The sequence below is a fragment of the Chelon labrosus genome (assembly GCF_963514085.1).
Source record: "Chelon labrosus genome assembly, chromosome: 11".
In the NCBI taxonomy this organism is placed as follows: Eukaryota; Metazoa; Chordata; class Actinopteri; order Mugiliformes; family Mugilidae; genus Chelon; species Chelon labrosus.
Genome location: NC_140344.1, coordinates 2,119,922 through 2,139,034, shown reverse-complemented (window position 1 = coordinate 2,139,034; position 19,113 = coordinate 2,119,922). Strand labels below are relative to the sequence as shown.

Genomic DNA, 19,113 nt, shown 5'->3' with positions numbered 1-19,113 from the left:
AGTTCATTTCGGTACTTGCAACGAATCTAGTGATATAAAACTCATCCTAGTCGTATTCTTCAGGAATATATGAGGGATTTACTGGGTCCCTTTTTCTTTGTGGCATTGAGTCACCAGAATTACTGTTAATAACTTGTTCTGAATGTGCTGTAGGTGGCAAGGAATCAGGGGAACTGAGAACTCAGACGGTTAGAAAAAGCATAGCGTTGGTTTGACCACTCAAAGGGAACTACAGCGAGGCAAACACACTTCCACATCCCCCTCCTTGAACCTTTCCTATAGCATCCGAAATAGCAAAGGACATTTATGGGACATCAGGATTATGCACCTTAAGAATGTACAGTCCTCTGCTGGAGAGCAGGTGTTCATGCTCTGACGTACAGGGTGACTTTGAGGAAGATTATATTTTTAGGGAAGTGTTGGTCCTGAAAAGGGATGCTTTTCCCTTGTTCAGCAGGAAAAGGACTCACGTACCCTACCTTCCGTCATATTACTGATGCTGACACTGTTTCGAGTCAGCTGAACTAGACCATTTTGGCCCAACCCAGCACCAGCTGTTAACTGGGACAGTGCAGAGCCTTTTCTGCCGAAGTATTGAGTGTGGACTTGGAGAGGGAACCGGAACAAGTGCAAGCGGAGGCACAGCAGCAGGATCTGTACAATCCTGCATACTCAGCTCCCTCTATGCAGATGAACTTTGGCTCTATAGGATGACCCAAATTATAGGGGAGTATAGCAACTGTTCCCATTTGATTTGGGACAATATTTAGCAGAGGATGGAAAGCCTTATACCAGAGAGATCTGACTCTATAAGTTGGACAGTGAGTATTTTTTTATACTGCAGGGGGCACATGAGTGACAGGGTAAACCCAGTAACAACAGCTCTTAAAGCTATGACACACCCAACCAAGTCAAACTCTATAACCTAGATTTAGTGGTGTGTTCCGCACTGTAGCCACCAGTTGGGCCCTTATTGGTGTCTTTTTTACAGATTAAGCATGCCAATTCTATGGGTGACCAATGCTTGAGAAGATGATGAAAGTAAACATGATCATTTCTGGGAAATGGCGTTGACTGCTGTTTTTGTAGACACACCGTATAAGTAGAAATGTGGCTTAAAAAGTGGATTTTCTTTCACATGTATTACCAACTGTTCATTATTAACTTAAGTTAAACTGTGTCTGTCTTTTTAATAGTAGTAATACTACATTTTTACATCTATATTACTCACTTTGGGCTACAAGCATTTGATATAATCTGTACTATATGATGTGACATTTATAATGACCAAGATCCAGTTATAGTAAGAACCAGACACATTGTAAACTTTCTTCATTAATAAAAATTCTGTTCAGTGATTTTGTTTGAAGTTACAATATGAATTCAGAGTTCTCTCTCTGTCAGATCTATTTTCACAGAGGATGGCTAAATCTGTACCCTACCATATTCCGTTAAATACTAATCACCTATAGTCTCATGTGAACGTGTACTTTAGCCGTTACAAACACAATCAGCCACTTGTTCATAACGGAGCTGTGTCCTCTTGTTTCTCTGCAGTGCTGTGTGTTTGTGAACGTGAGTCCTGACATTAAGGATGTGGTGGAAACTCTGAGCACACTGCAGTTTGGTTCCACCATACGACAGGTTTCACTCGGCAAAGCGACGCAGAACATCGTACCGGCTAAGACCAAGGCTGTCAAGCAGAACTGAAGCTCTGTTGAGTTTCAGCCACTACGCTTATTTTACAAAGACAAAAGCAGAAAATAGATGAGGGGTGCTTACTGTCTTTAATTATCTGTGCATTTAACGTGAAAAGTCACAGCTTGGTACTTTTTAACAAGGTTTGAGTGCTTTGTCTCCATTGCAGTGGTCAAGAATTTTGCACCTGTAATCAGAGAGACAGTTTTTACTTTGAATAATAAAGTTGATGTTCAAGATATATAAATGTTTACGCTCGTCAGTCCTACTTGAATGTCACTGACTGCGTTTACATGGTCTTTAGTATCCCGATTTTGAGGCTTATCCCGGCTTTGAGCATATCCGGGATATGGTGTTTACCAGTGGGGAACCTTCAGGGCCTTCTACGCCTTCAGAGAAGGCCTAAAAACATTTTGGACCAAAAAAAAAGAAGTATTAAATAAAAAATAATATATATTTTTTAAATTTCTATCTCATTTAATTTAATACAATACATTTAATACATTTTCTGTCATCTATGTTCTAAACTTTACTGTCAAGTTCACATCAGCAATGAAAGGGTTACTGTCCTGAAAACATGTTATCCAATCAGAATCGTCCGTCTCTATCAAGGCCCGGTTAGCTGGCTCATTAATTGGTTAGGACTTCACGAATCCCGGGGAAGGCCGAGATATGTGTTTTGGTTTGGAGAGTGACGGGCAAATTGACCAATCACGGTTTGATTTCAAGTGGGCGGGACTAAAACAAAAGATTGTAGGCCTTCGTGAAGTCCGAACATCGGAATCTCGGCAGAGTGGTGAGAGCGGTTGAGACTCAACCGCTCAGACTTTTTTTTTACATTTAATGCAAACCTTTATTGAAAATCTGAAAAGTACAGACAATCAGATCATACATAGAAACAGATAAGTGGACTCAACCGCTCAGAGTTAAATGGCGGCAGACGAGGGTGATGTTGTGGCTAGCTTAATAGCATCGCCTTTTTCAAGGCGGCCTTTCACAGAAAAACTTCAAATAATAAAAAACGGAAGACCAACTCCAGAACTGGAATTAAAAGAAAAGGTTAAGAAAGTGGAAAGGCATTTCAAGACCGAAAATGATCAGCGATATCCATGGATGACGGGCTGTAATAAAACAAACAGGCTGGACTGCTGGAGTTGTTTACTTTTTACTACTGACAAGTCATCCACCTAGTCAGCGGCGGATTTGTCAGCCTTACAAATCTGACAAAGTCAGCCCACCTGCAAGCGACGGTCAGTTTGAAAACTTTTGGGGACACAAGAGTTGATCTTCAGCTGGATGAGCAGCGCCGTAATCACACTACGGCCCACAACAACAAGGTCAGGCAGAACAGAGAGAGAGAGAGAGAGAGAGAGAAAAGGCCTATGTTATAAGCCAACTTGATTATTAATAGGAGGGATTAATATTACTGGCCAAGTGGACATTCAGGAATTTGTATTTATTGCGGAGGTTGTCTGTAAAAATCCCAGCGCTAATGCGTGATTTCATAGCGCTGTCCATGGTGATGAAACGAGCCTCGGTGTCCGTGTCAGCAGCGTCACGGGGTGACATTCTGGGTGACCTCATTTTATATTTTCAGATTTGTCTTTAGAGTAGGCTATGTTTATTTAATTTCAACTATGTAGCCTAAATGGTCTCCAGTTTTCTAAAGTTAATGTGGATAATGTTTCTTGTTCCGGAGAATGTTATTGATGTTATGGTCTATTTGGTTACATCCTTGTCATCGTTAATTAAAGGATTGCAGTTGTTAAACCCTTTCAATTCATCGTACTGTTGCTTTTTTCCGTGATGATTTCTTTTCTTGGCGGTGAAGGCCCAGCTGTAGTACTCACGGTTCGCCACTGGTGTTTACATAGAACACAGAGAAACCCGGTTATTCATATCCCCGTATACATGATAAATACCAGTAACCCGTTTTCCGATCACTGCATCCTATCTGCGCATGCGTGTTTCACGTCTTTTTCAATGTTTTCCAACGCGACCTAACTTGTTCAACGGAGCGAGGTGGAAAACCAGCGTCACGTAGCTTTTCCGCAACAGATTTGAATACATAAGCATTTCTGTGTTTTCTTCCATCTAAACACGTCGTTATGTTTAGTTCTTTCATTACTTTAAGGGAAAATTCTGTCTCTTCGTCGCTCCAAAAGTGAGAAGTTCTCGTTGCCGCCATGTTGTTTGTATATCTAGTGCGTCACTTGGCGTCACTCGCGCCTGCGCAGATAGTGGGCAGCCGTCAGAAATCGGGATAAGGTGTATACATGCTCCAGTATCCCGGCTTCTATCGGAGTACTCCAGGTAGCAAAACCGGGTTTCTTGAAATCGGGAAATGAGCATATCCCGATTTCTGAATTCGGGATATGGTGTTTACATGGACAAACACAAAAACGGGATACTTCAAAAACCCGATCAAAATCGGGATACTAAAGACCATGTAAACATGGTCACTGAGTAACTTCTAGAGTGCACCTCTGGGTTCTGATGGGTTTAAAAGTGCATGTTCAGACTGCATAATGTTAGTCCTAGTTAATTGCTTTATTGTCTGCAGAAAAATATGTTGTCTGCAACTGGACATACAGACAATACTGAGTCTGATGAGAGGGGGAGTCTTTCAGAGGAAATAATCTGTCCATAAATGTTTTAGCAGGTTCCTCTTTTCTTCAGCAGCTGGTTTAGAACACTGGTCTGTTGTAGTACTCTGAGATTGGAGATGTCCTCTGCGATGACCGGGATGTCCTCGCTGTGATGCGTCTCGTCACTTTCATCACTGTCGGATAATGTACACAGGAGAGCATCATTCTCGTACGTGGGGAAGTAATACCTGTGGAGATATTGAGATCAGAGATTTACTCCCTTTTATTTACAGATTCTTTTTAGAAGAGTCACTACATCTCATATCCGGGTGCACTACGCAAACATCACAACAAAAATGAAACACATCAGACGAACAGTGAGGCTGACAGACTTCAGACACAACCATTCATCTAGTATATGTCATTTCTAAAAGGTTGCCAGATCTTCTTGTTTTTTTTCAAGGAGAAAGTTATCTGGAGATTACTGGATCACCCCATTGAACTGTTTTCAATGTGTTTGTGCAGTTTTCTTCTCCAGTAAAATAAGATCAGTCGGTGCTACCAGGCTGACAAATGATGCATATTATGTTCCGCATTGTTTCATATTACATGTGCGTCTTGCTATTTCAATGTCTGAAGCTTTGGAACTAAAGTGCACATGAGAAGTCATGCTTTGGGTGTGCCCCTCTCACTCCTGTCACTGTAGGCCGCTAGATAATTAGAGAAGATGATTCTTAAATTTACCAACATATCCCACATGGATACTATGTGATACTTGTGATGCTGCCTTCTTTGCCTTAGCAGTGCCAAAGCTGTTCACAAATGACTGAATCATGAATACAAATTTCCCAAAACTAACTTGGGCTCAGTACATTTTGAAAAGCTGGAGTCACGTGAAATTGTGCGTAACTAACTGCTATGAATTTAGTTGTCATGGAAACAGACACTAGAAGCATAAAAGGAGATTACTTTGCTACTGGGAAAAATGTCCAATTACACAGTTAAAGTATGTAATTGGATGTTTTTCCAAGGGGAGATTACACCGATCAGTCATAACATTAAAACCACTGACAGGATAAGTAAATAATATTGACCACCTTGTGAGAATTCAGTGTGTTCTGCTGGGAAACTTTTGGACCTGGCATTCATGTGGATGTAACTTAGACATGTACCAACTACCTAGACCAGACCAGGATGCAGCCTGGCACAGGCACACACACACAAAAACAGTTTAGGAACAACTCAAAAAACATGAAGAACAGCACAAGGTGTTGACCTGGCCCCTCCCCTCAACCCATAGGACCCAAAGTCCCCCACTAACAACATTCTGTTACCAGACACCACAGGACACCCTCAGAAGGCCCATGTCCATTCTCTAATGAGTCACAACTGTTTTGGAGGCTCAAGGGAGACCTACATTCCAGTCAGTTTATAACTGTAGATATCCGAACATATTTTTCACGAAACAAGAATTGAGAGTCACCTGGGAGAGTTTCCACCAAAACAAAACACTAGCAGACAGCAGTGCATACGTTGAGTACAGACACGGGAGTTAAGTGGAACACCAATGTAAAGACAGAAAACAGCGAGTAGTAACTCATGTGTTGGACTTACTGTGGCTGGTCCCAGGTGGACATCTCTGGCAATTTCATCACGTGAGCTTCAGCCACAATGTGACGCAGAACTTCAGCTTTGGAGTCAAACTTCTCCTGGCAGCCATAGCAGCGGCTCTGGTGGATCTGCCGCCGGATGAAGTTCACCAGTTTGACCTGCTGGTAAAACTTGAGGTCTGAGAGAGGAGACGTCAGAGCAGGATGTTGTTATTTAGTCAAATTGTTACATTACGTCAACAATGTCCACCAGTCAACAAAACATCCAGCAACACAACAGTTCTTTTCACTGCTGCTCAAACAACACAAAGATACGTCATCCCTTGAGATCCAATTAGTGGTTGCTTCTATAGAATGGGACAACTTGCTTTAACTGTTTAGTATCAAAATCCTAAAAAAAAAAACACATCAGTCTTATCCCCTACTGTCAATCAGTTATGAATATGTCATTCATGTTTAGGTATTGATCCACATAACAAAAACTGTCTAGCCCTACATCCTGCAAATATGAACCATCTTCAGAATCTGCTTCTTTAGTAGTGCCATCCACTCCACCAGACTACAGAGGGGCAGCGGAGCTCATTCTCCAACAGACTGATCCAGCTGCGCTCCCACAGTGAACGTCATTCATACACTACTCAATCCAGCTGTATAGTAACTCACCTTTCTGCAACAGATAACTCCATGTTATTAATGTTAATGCACATTATTGCACCTTATTAATACTTCCTATGTAGTAGTAATATTTACTTCGGTCTCTTGTCTTGTATATTTGTTCATATGCAGATTTTTGATTATACTGTTTTATTTTACTAGATTTTTACTTAAATTTTATCGTATTTTTATTTTATTTCATCTTTATTTTTACTAGTCAAGAGTGTTTTCATGTGCAACTGAGCTACTGGGAGCAAGCAATTTCCCTTGTGGATGAATAAAGTGCAAGTCATCTCACTTTCGGCACATTCAGAATGCAACCCAGTCGTGGCTCCTCTCTGTTGGCTTCCTGCTCGATTTAGAATTGATTTCAAGATGTTACAGATCACTTTTAAAGCATGTCTGCGTTTGGCTCAAGCTACAGAACAGAAATGCTGATCCTGTATGAGCCAGCCACAAGTGTTAACCCCCAGGGCTGAATGCTGAAGCCAAAGTGGATGTGCCAAAAACTGCAGTTCCTCAACTGCAGTATTCTCAATCCACAAAAAGCATTAAAAACAAAAAAGGCAACTGGACTTGTAGAGTTTTTTGAGAAGACGTATCACCACTCATCCGACTACCTTCTTCAGTTCTGGGGGACTGCAGTTCCTCAAATGTCCAGTTGAGGCCTAAACTCCCCCACTAGTCATTTACAAGTCAGTTAGTTTGACCAGTGGTGAAACATCTCACATAAAAAATATTCAATAGTCCAAGTTTTCTTTGTTTTAGCTTTGCTTTTAGATTTCTCTATACCTAATTGATCTAAGTATGACAACTGTATGGGGGTGAATCTCTATATAACTCAATTAAGTTATTTAATTTAATTTAATTCTATCAAGATCTAAAGAAATTCATAATAATACGGATGTGGCTGCTTTGACTGCCCTCATAGGTTACACCCACCCAACTCAGGTCCATCTCTTTATGTGATGTTATAGGATGTGACGACTTTTTAGTGGGTTTTGTCCCTATCTTCCATTATTCTTCTGTCTTCTCCCTACTGCACTTTCTCAACTTTATCCTAATGTGGCTTCTCTTGTCTGCAGTGTTAGGCTCTCTGATGTTATATTGTCTATGATTTGTATAAATAAAGGTGAAATAAAATACAATTTATAATATACATGTATGACATGTGGATAGATAATGAAGTAATGACATTTAATACATTCCTGCAAATTCCATAAAAACCTAAGTCTCTAACTCTAGTGTTCAATATACAACAGCAAATGAACCGAGGGATGGAGGAAAAAGGAGAGAAATGTGTGTTATTTATTACAGCAAACTGCTGCTTGGTGGTGATGATCATTTTAAAGATGTTACAGTTCAGCACTTTTTATGGGATGTTATGATTTGTTTTCAATTGCTTTTTTACTTACTGAGTTCTGACTTCAGGTTATGGAGATCAAAGCCATGGGCTTCCTACAAAATGATCACAAAACAACAAAATTATGATTTAACTGTGGACAACAGAAATGGCTGAATGAATGAAAAGATGTGATACAACGTTGCTATTCTGAGGTATTTCCCTCTGGTAAAGACTCATTTTGTCCTGAGGGTGGTGCCAAAGTTTAAATTTAAATGGAAAAATCTCATTCACTGTACAGTTCATCCAGAAAGTATTCACAGCGATTCACTTTTTCCATATTTTGTTATGTTAAAGCCTTATTCCAAAATGGATTGAATTCATTTTTTTCCTCAGAATCATACACACAACACTTTGTTGACCTAACCCTTACCTTTTACAGCCAAAACACTTTTTGAATATGATTCCACAAACCTGGCACACTTATCTTTGGGCAATTTTACCCATTCCTCTTTGCAGCACCTCTCAGGCTCCTTCAGGTTGGATGGGAAGCATCTGTGCACAGCCATTTTCAGATCTCTCCAGAGATGTTTTATCAGATTCAAGTCTGGGCTCTGGCTGGGCCACTTAAGGACATTCACAGAGTTGAATGTCCTTGAGTGGCCCTGAAGCCACTCCTTTGATATCTTGGCTGTGTACTTAGAGTCATTGTCCTGAAAGATGAAAGATAAACTGTCTCCCCAGTCTGAGGTCAAGAGTGCTCTGGAGCAGGTTTTCATCCAGGATGTCTCTATACATTGCTGCATTCATCTTTCCCTCCATCCTGACTAGTCTCCCAGTTCCTCGTGCTGAAAAACATCCCCACAGCTTGATGCTGCCACCACCAAGTTCCTCTGCCTGGTGTGATGCCTGGTATTCACGCCAGAGTTCAATCTTTGTCTCATCAGACATGGGGCCTTTTGGCAAACTCCAGGGGTGCTGCCATGTGCCTTTTACTAAGAAGTGGCTTCCGTCTGGCCTCTCTACCATACAGGTCTGATTGGTAGAATGCTGCAGACGGTTGTCCTTCAGGAAGGTTCTCCTCTGGAATGCTGGAGCTCTGACAGAGTGACCATCAGGTTCTTGGTCACCTCCCTGACTAGGGTCTTTCTCCCCTGATTGCTCAGTTTAGATGGCCGGCCAACTCTAGGAAGAGTCCTTGTGATTCTGAACATCTTCCATTTATGGATGATGGAGGCCACTGTGCTCATTGAGACCTTTAAAGCAGCAGAAATCTTTCTGTACCCTTCCAAAGATTGTCCCTCAAAACAATCCTGTCTCAGAGGTCTACAGACAATTCCTTTGACTTCATGCTTGGTTTGTGCTATGATATGCACTGTCAACTGTGGGACCCTATATAGTGGGGTCTGTGCCTTTCCAGATCATGTCCAGTCAACTGAATTTACCACAGGTGGACTCCAGTTGAGCTGTAGAAACATCTCAAGGATGATCAGTGGAAACAGGATGGACCTGAGCTCAGTTTGAGCTTCATGGCAAAGGCTGTGAATACTTATGTACATGTGATTTCTTAGTTTTTTATTTTTAATAAATTCATAAAAATCTCGAAAAAAGTTTTTTTTTCACGTTGTTACTATGGGGTGTTTGTGTAGAACAAGATTCAATCCATTTTGGAATAAGGCTGTAACATAACAAAATGTAGAAAAGGTGAAGCGCTGTGAATACTTTCCGGATGCACTGTATGGTGGCCACTTGAAGTTATTTTAGACGAAGCTTGTCACAGTCAGCTGTGTGTTGTCTGTCTATGTTGAACCCTGTCAGTCTAAGAGGGAAATATCTGAATTATTCGATCCTTTTCATCTTTTGAAAGGTATCTGATAAATAAATCCTCACTTGCTTACGTAAGGATTTACACAAATAACAAAATCCATATTAAAAACTTCAAGACTCCATTAACCATTCTAATATCATACATCCTGTCTTCTCTCTCCCTTTTTTTTGAAAGTCTCCTTCTTTCTGCCAGTACTTTTCCATGTCGTTCTGCGAAAGTTTATGTGTTTGAACTATGCTTTGTGTTTGGCTATTTTTTTTAAAGTTTGACTGTATGTAATTTTGATAGTTACATGTTTTGACAAATATCCTTTGAGAGCGACGAAAATAAAGCTGAGAAAATAAATCTTTCACAGCAGCATTGGATCAGTGAGGAATCACCGCAGGCATATAAAGTTAATTTAAACTCCTGTGAAACAACAGCGTGGGCTGCTGTACCTTCATGTGTGCGTAGATCTGGTCCATCGTCTCTGACTGATGGTCACAGAACAGACACACAGCAGAGATTGGATGAGCCTGCCAGTCCGACCAATCGCTGTGGACAACACAGAGATGGGAGTAAGAGAGGAACCAGGAAGATTTAAGCATTTCACACAGAAGACGAAGACATTTGGATGTATCAAGAACAAGACGCTGGGTCACTTTAACCTTCCTCAGAGAGATGAATGAAACTCTAGTAGACGTGTGTAGGTAAAAAGTAAGTACACAGTTTTGATTTGATTAAACTGAATGTTCTGACCCTTACGGTTCCTGCTGAGGGTACTTACTCATCCTCATCATCTACCAGCTCACGGTCATCTTCACTCTGCACCTCCTCCCAGGTTTTTCCCAGTTCCTGACAGGAGAGTGCAGACATGTTAAGATCACACACAGGGAACAGAAACGCCTCTTAGATTCCACCCTTTATACCCTATAAGTTATTTGACTCTTTTCATTTTAACTTGACTTATTTGTTCAGGAATTTGGAATCACTTGTTAAGAGAGAAATATTTATTTGTTGCATCTGAATTTCCCTCACATGTTTATTTTTCCCTCAACTAAGTCCCAGAAGAGACAAACAGAGGTGATGCATGAGAGAGGAATGAAAGAAACCCCATTTCAGACAAATCAGATATGCTTTCCATTTCTGTGGATGTTTTGATGTTTTTCCCTGGATAGCGTTATGTTCTGACCAAATAACGAGGACACACTATAATCTCTACTTATTTTCATACAAAACTCCAGTTTTAACTGGTGACACACAGTGACACACAAATCAACAGACCCATCCTCTCCCCGGTAATAATACTAAAAAGGAAAAAGGAAAATTCATCTGTCAAGAGGAGGCTTGTCGCCCTCTGTGGGTCTGCGTTGCTGTGTTTTTGTGTCTCCTTCCTGCTTCAGATGTGCTTATTAGAGCTGCTGCTGGCCGTACACTGGAGCAGGGCTGCCAACTCCTCTGCTTCTCATCATGCAATCAAGCCTGGAACACTGTTTAAGAACTTTCAACTCTTTCAACCAGTTCTTCAGTTTACCTCTGTGGTATTTACCTGTGAACCAGCCATCGACTTTTTGTCAACTTTGGAATTACTGTATAATTCCTAATGGGCCTGCCTTCTCCCTTTTGCTACAGATGCAGCCCAAGCTCCAGTATTCCCCAGCCAGCTTGTGTAGACTCCTTTGTTTCTTTTTGGAACTCTGCTCCAACTTTTGTTAACTTTTGTTCATTTAACACCATTTTTTGTGCCTGAACACCTGTGTCCTGCACCTGGGTCCTTTTCCAGAGTTTTGAGTTGTCTACAACATAAGACCATCTCAAAGGAGTTTCATAGGTCAACTCATGTCTTCCAGTTTGCACTTACAACCAAACCAGGCCTACCAAGCAAACACATGTATTGGTGTGCAGAAAGATTATTATACTATAACACGGTGAACTGAAACGGATTACAGCCCCATTTCTCCATTCAGGATCCAACTACAATCTTCAGAGCCACATGTCAAATGGACAGTGGCTGCAGTAGTATTCTTACCAGATAGTTGATGACGTAGAAGCGGTCGTATTCGTGGTTGCTGGCATTGATCCGACGGTGAGATTTTTTCCTCATGTGATCCTTTAGTGTGGTTTTGTCTCGAAAGGTTTTCTCACAGTACAAACACTGCAGACTAACGGCAGGAAATGAAAAACAAATGGAAAAAAACAAATTAATTCACTAAAGGTAAATACAAATGTAGTGATTTAAACACATGCTAAATTAACTCAGTTTTCTTCACTAAGTCTTTGCATCACCTGGATCTACTAAAACATACTTTATACTAATGTATAGGTCCCCATTTCAAGAGGCACTGATGGCATCAGGGTTTTTGAGGTGATACAGAAATAATTCTCAGAGGAAAAGTTACCAGTAGCAGCACACAACTAGCAGGGAAACAAATCCAGTGATATTGGTGAGTTGGATTTGAACTCATCAATTTTTTTTCCCCACACTTTCCTGACATCTAATAAACGACCAATCATAAACTGAACACTGTCTGTTCAAATATTAAAAAATAGAGTTTTAATTTGCATTTGTGCATATAGTGACAAACTGTATTCATTGACAATGCTGTTTGGAGTCCATGAAGTTATTTCTACTATCTGAGCTCTGCATCTTTACTACTCAGTCTCAGATCAGTCAGGCTACTGAGCTGCTGCCAAGTAACATAATTATTTGTGAAATGTCCCACCGGGTATTACATTACATTTTCAGTCTTTTGTTGCCTTTAACTCAGTATAATCAACTAAACTGAAAGAGTATTTTCTTGACACAAACTTGACATGACTGTGTCAGTTCTTACTTGTCCAGTTTGTTCTCCAGTGTGTCTAGGAACTCATTGCAGTAGACGATGTTGTCTGGAAGCCCAATGCTGAAGGAATGTTCTCTGGCCATGTGGTTCAACAGGGATGACCTGAAAACATGACAGGCAAGTACTTTTTCACGAATGCTACAACGTATTTGATAGACATTTTTAACTAGAATTACCCCGACCAGGTGTGTTACCTTTGCCACCCAGTCAAGTTACAGTGTACATCACCTGTCAGGACTCATATGATATGTGTGGTTAATCATCATTATAGTGACATGTATGTCTCCAGTGAATATGTTATTGTGAGAAACACGTTGCCTTCATATAGTGACTACTTTTACTAAAATGTATAAAGGGCTCATAGTGGGCTTTATCACATATATGCATTAACAATTACATGAAGCTCAGTATCAGCAACAACAGCTGAGCCAAAGTACCAGAGGAACAGGAAGCTTCCTGGTTGTTATCCAAGGAGAGGACGTAAAGAGACAGGATTCCTATTAGACATTAAGTGAAATTTTGTTGTAACTGCCCTAGGCTAGATATAGTTATAAGCAAAAGTCATAGTGACCTTTAACTGACAAATTCTAATCAGTTTGTCCCTGTGGAAGAAACTCCTCCAGGTCTTCCTGATATATGATAACAGCTAGAATGGGACAGATACGTCCTTGGACAACCTGAAAATGTATCCATGGCTATTGTGTAAAAAAAAAAAAATAACTTCTTTCACAAGATGTCCTGCAACGGATGGTGTGTCCCCTGCCGAGCCCTGATCTCAACATTATGAAGTCACCCTGGGATTACACGACCAGACAGTCCAACGGCTGGACTACCCTAACCTAACAGTGACTACATCTACACTTCTAACCTATAACCTGCTGTGTTGTAATCTCTGTATAACACTCATGGTTTCCAGGCTAAGTGGGAATCCTGCATGTGCACTACCTGTTTCCAGTGAACTCTTCGCTGCAGAACATGCAGAGACGATGGAAGCTGCCGTCATCGCGCTCCTTCTGCTGCTGCTCTAACACCTCCTCCTGTTGACAACCAGAACTAAGTAAAACACCATGACAATAAATGTGTTCTGCTCCAGTGACATCTGAATATAAAAATCATCCTCGAGTCTAATGGACTTTTGCACCAAGGCTGAAGAAATTCCTTAAAAAAAGAATGTGCTGGATGGATAACCGGAAAATATAATTCCTCCAGCAGAAAAAAAAAACAAAAAACACAACAAAAGCAACCAAAATGTTTTGTTTTTGAACCATATCATTTGAAACTGAATCTGCTATTTCAAAGACAACTTGGATGATGTTGAATTTGGTGTTTTGATCCTTACCAGTCGTTTCTGCTGGAGCTTCTCTCTGAGGAGTCTGTCTTCTGGAAGGACATCACACAGCAGGAAGTAGTCCTCCTGTTTTTCTGAAAGGTCAAAAACTTGTTATAAGAAAATGGGGGATAAAACAGTAATGTCATTAACCTTCAAAAAAATATATATATATGTAATAACATATATACTTGCAGTTTCCATCACGTGAACCCTAATTTTAGTGTTTTCCATGTATGGCGACTGGTCTGGAATCAGTCTAAAGAGTTGTGCTGAAATGTCAAGTACCTTTGTCAGTGTATAACTGAACTTCACTCACCAACTGGGCCTGTGGAATTGGTCTTGATCACACTGCAGAAATCTGTGACAGGCTGCTCCAGGAATCTGCCCTTCCAGTACAACATGTACCTGACAGAGGACAGGAAACCCATCAGAGAAGCACAAGAGCAGCTCAACAGTTTTACTTTAAATATGATGGGATAGCATTAGTGTAATATCCATTGCATATTTCCTATCAAATATTCACTTTATTGTACTGCTAGTATTAGAATATATAATTGAGCTCTACATCCGTCATGATAACAAATTAAAAACGATTCTAAAGCTAAATTATTTTAGGTCTAAACAATGGTCTAACTTTGCTATAAGTATAAATGCACCCAACTAAATGAGTCAATGCCAAAGGATCAACATGTAAAACAGAGAACTGGTTTAGACTTTTTTCTAATTTACATCATTTTCAAAACATTTTCACTGCCTGCTGAGACTAGTGACTGACAGAGCCAGTGAGACAGAGTGTAGGGTTCCTACTTTGGGAGGTCTGCGATGAGTTTGACATCAGCAATGACCAGCCTGTGCTCCAGCAGCAGGTGTTTGAGGAGGTCGTCTTTCTGCAGCTGAGGGACGGACTCGGAACAGAACAGGCAGAGCAGCCCTTCAGCACTGGTAAGACCGGGAGCACTGGAGCTGTCGGCCGGCTCCTCTGGAAAACACAGTGGCTCCAGTATGCTGTCCTTACCTGAGGAAGAAGGCGACTCCAGATTAACTACTACACACATCCCTCCAAACCAGTGTGTGCTGTCTCTTAAAAACAGAAATAAATACAAGGATGTCCTCTCTTGCTAGTGTTAAAGTTTGGGGGGAGAACATAAACTCCGATGACAAAATAGCCAAGTGTTAATGGACTGTCACCTATTGCAAATAAATGTATTACAGAGCAAAAGCACAATATTCCCCTCCGAAATTAAATTAAATTGACATAGGTATGTGTCATGAATTGTAAATGAATGTAGTTAAATCCAACAGGCGATGTAGCTAGTGTTACATGGAGAACATGCAGGCAGCTAGTGAAAGTTAGCTTGGTAGGATAACAGGGTAGCTGTTATTTGTTTAGTTCCATTACGGACCAAAGAGCGTAGCCTTTTTCTACTGCCTTTGCAGTCCCACCGACTCCGTGTGTTAGTAACACACAAACAACCCAATCCTGTATGTAGAACAACTTAATTAAAACCACTGACACGTTTAAAACTTCAACATACCATCTTTACTTCGGTCGGTGGCAGCCATGTTCCGTACCACGTGGTCAAAATAGTGGAACACTGACCAATCACAGCAGGCCGCCTTCACGGTCTCCTGGTGAACACATGTGAGATGGAAATGATGCGTTCAGTTAAAGTTGTGTATATTTACATCTTCCAAGAAAGAGGAATGCATGAGAGCTCTAGTCTGTGGCCCCACGTGATTTCTCCGTGTGACGCAGTTGATCATTCCGTCTTGGTAAAGGGATTAAATATATGTCTGAACTCTGAGTGAATCATTTGGAGTAGGAAAAGACCACTGGGGGGCCTACACAGTTCAGTCTTCATCCTCCCCCAGTCATGTAGAAACATCAATAATACAAATAATGCTGTGGATAGCGGTTGGTTTATTGTTAATGATTATTTATTATCTGTGTATCTGTGGCATGCACTGGAACAAGCGTGATCCACAGAGGCCCCTCCTCTCAACCCATAGGACCCAAAGGCCCCAACTTACAACATTACGTTGCCAGACACCACAGGACACCCTCAGAAGGCCCATGTCCATTCTCTGATGTGTCACAACTGTTTTGGAGGCACAAGGGAGACCTACACAATATTAGGAAGGTGGTCATAATGTTTTGCCTAGTCATATGGAGATAACAATAATAACATAATTCTCAGAGTACCTGTAGTCCATAAAACACTTGCTTAATGTCTTAATCGTGTGTTTAATTAATTTTGGGGTTCATTTAGATTTAACGTAAGTTAAATTCAGATTCTGTTAATGCAGTGCAAAAACATAAACAAAATGAATACAAAATGATAAAAGTAATCGACACACAAAAATATAAACTATGCAGCACAAGTTCTAGTTTTAATACTAACTCTGTTGGTACTGGGAGTAGGTAACCAACAATACAATGTTTACATGTGATAAAAACATGCAGTCTTAAAATGGACAGGCCTGATAGAACATGAAGTTTAACAAGTTTAACCAATCTGTACAATGGCTGGTTTCATATGGCTGTATCAGAGTGTCACGAAAACCTTCAAATCCACTGAGGTTACTGTTTAAAACCTACTCAACCCTCCACCCTTCTCCCTCTGGAGGCGGTGTTCCCTCAGCCTCCCTGGAGTTGTTCGTTGTGCTTGAGCAGGTTGCTCTGGTGCGTTCAGGTGCTGCATTATTCACACTAAGCTCACAGCTCTAATTAAACCCCGGAGAGAGGAGAGGGGAGGCGGCCGCAGAGAGACGCAGACAGGATATCATGAGGATTTTGGATATAGACCGCAACTCCCACATGAGACACATCCAATTTCAGCTCCAAACAGCTTTTTCTAAATGCATATTGTAGCTCCACTGGGGATCTGACATGAGTTATGATGCCCACATTGACACTGACATTGTTAAAATACTACAATCTATATTGCCTGCCTTTTTCATGAATTTCTGCAAAATCCCATACAGCAGTAAATAAAATAAGCTAAGCTATGTTCTTTTTTATTCACACTAAGACATTTCGTTCTAAATGTTGAGTATTCAATTGTGGCGGCAGTGTTATTCACAGAAAATACTATATGGAAAACGTAGCCCAAGGTGGAAAAACTAGAATAGTTCTTGGAATTTAACATTGTCTTATGATGAGTATTGTATTCTGTTTTTCATCAATGGTCAAAATTTATGCAACAAGGCCAAGTTATTCAGACTTATCACCATAGAAACTGGATCCTGGATTTCCCAAAATCTGAGTGCCTTACTCATTCCCTGTTCTTTCCTCTCCACACTCACAATTTGAAACTTAATTAATATTATTCCACTGAGCTTTGCGCTACTTTTGCCGACACTATTCTACAGATCATGTGGTGTTAAAATATTCCTAGAATTGTGCTGGGTTAATGTAGTCTGCAGTGGAGATGAGTAGCAGAGCTGTATATATCTGGAAAGCTCACTTCTGCATTTTTCAAACAAATTGCATGCAGTGTCTGGTCTGGAAAAACACTTACTGACTGATGAGTTCAGAGCAGCAGAAGTTCGTATATTAAGGATCATCCTTCTGTTTGTCCTGGTGCGGAGATCCAGCATTGTGCTAATTATTTATGTGCACACTTGCACAATACTTATTACTGGACCCTTCTTGTGAGTATTAGGAGGAATAAGGTGAAATGATTCCAATTTAATGGAATACCACAAAAGCAGCGGAAATAAGAAAGGAGGGGTAATATTAAGGAGATAACAAATTAAACGCTACAGTGGTATTCTTCTTGCTATGAAGATTTATATTTTTATAAGACACTTTTCTGCTTTAGAGCAGCAAACATTGTTGAGACAAAAGTAACTATAATAAAATCCAACAAATATGACATTTGAGTAAGAGAATCAGAGTACAACTAACCGAGCAGGAGAACCAAAAGCAGGAAGTGCCAGGTTTTTATTTTTTGTGAGTGTTGCCCACCTCAAACTCAAATGACTATGCTTATTAGTGAGAAGTAAATACCACCCAGGTTAATCTGAGCAACATCCTCTTCTTCAAGTGTGCACCACCCGTAGACGTTTAAATCGAATTTGCCCACCGGCCATTTAGAATGGAAGAAGCCACTTGGGTGAGTGGTGAAACGTCTTCAAGAAAATTCAAAGAAGACCAGATGCCTTTGTTTTAGATATACCTTGTTCTGGATCAGTGAGGTAACTACCAATCCAACAAGTTTTGTGAAGAACAGACAGATGTGCGATCACTCTAAGTTATCAATAGTTTGATCCATCCTAATCGCTAATCCAACGCATGGATGTCCCAGGATGTATTGCTGGATTAAAGCTCAACAAGGAGGGGCTGGATCAGGAGCTGGCATTGGACAAGATGTGGAAAATCCATGACAGGCCTAAGACAGACAGACTGACCATTATTTACATATGCACATCTACATTTAGAATCACCAGTTAACATATCATACGTTTCTGTGGGAGAAAGCCAGCTCACACAGAAGACCCATGCAAACCCTGAGCGAACAAGCCAACATGACAGAAAGGCTGGGCCAAACAGGAAGCTCAAACCCTGAGCCCTCCTGCCACGATGCAATGGGGCTAATCATCGTTTCGGGTCTTCACTCTTACAGTCTATTTGTAGTCATGCTCTTTCTGTGCCTGTTTGGCAGAGAGAACATGTACATACGACATAGAAAGGCCTCAGCCAAAGACGTTCAAACCAGCTGAAGATGTATGACTGCTCCTGCTTCTTCCCACAGTCCACTGTGATGCCCCGACAAGGAAACACATAGAAGGAATTTACTTTCCCAAATAAGTCAAAGAGGTTTTTATTGTCATTTCAACCATATATAGCAGGTGTAGTACATGCTGAAGATATAGAACTAAGTACAATACAGGGGTATGAGCATAAAGTGCATGTGTGCAAGCTTCTGCAGACAGTACAAAACACTGCAAACAGTACGAACAGTGCAAGGACGTGAGACAGTGCAAAGACAAACAATACAATACAGACAGTACAAAACACTTGGCAGACAATGAACACAAAATATGAAAATGGCTACAAATTAAGCAGCTGAACTCTTATATTGTCTAACTCTTACAGTTCAATACTTCTATATATAAGGGCAGTTGATTTCATCTCTTATGGAGGAGTGGCTCTTCAAAAGGATCACTTCATGGCAAAGGATTCAATAAATGATTAGTGTACATATGTCATGTCATATTGTATTAAGATTGGCTTTA

The 19,113-nt window shown here is 40.7% G+C and overlaps 1 protein-coding gene across 1 annotated transcript; it reads right to left on the bottom strand.

Moving 5' to 3' along the window:
• Positions 1 to 1,778: 1,778 nt before the first annotated feature.
• Positions 1,779 to 15,628, bottom strand: znf277 (zinc finger protein 277). Its single transcript, XM_084554773.1, has 12 exons — positions 15,408 to 15,628; positions 14,680 to 14,887; positions 14,189 to 14,277; positions 13,882 to 13,964; positions 13,488 to 13,579; positions 12,534 to 12,644; positions 11,729 to 11,861; positions 10,487 to 10,554; positions 10,158 to 10,254; positions 7,966 to 8,008; positions 5,901 to 6,075; positions 1,779 to 4,534 (listed from the first exon to the last, which is right to left on the bottom strand). The coding sequence occupies exons 1-12, from the start codon at positions 15,433 to 15,435 to the stop codon at positions 4,354 to 4,356; spliced, it is 1,308 nt and encodes a 435-aa protein (XP_084410899.1). The 5' UTR covers positions 15,436 to 15,628; the 3' UTR covers positions 1,779 to 4,353.
• Positions 15,629 to 19,113: the final 3,485 nt, after the last annotated feature.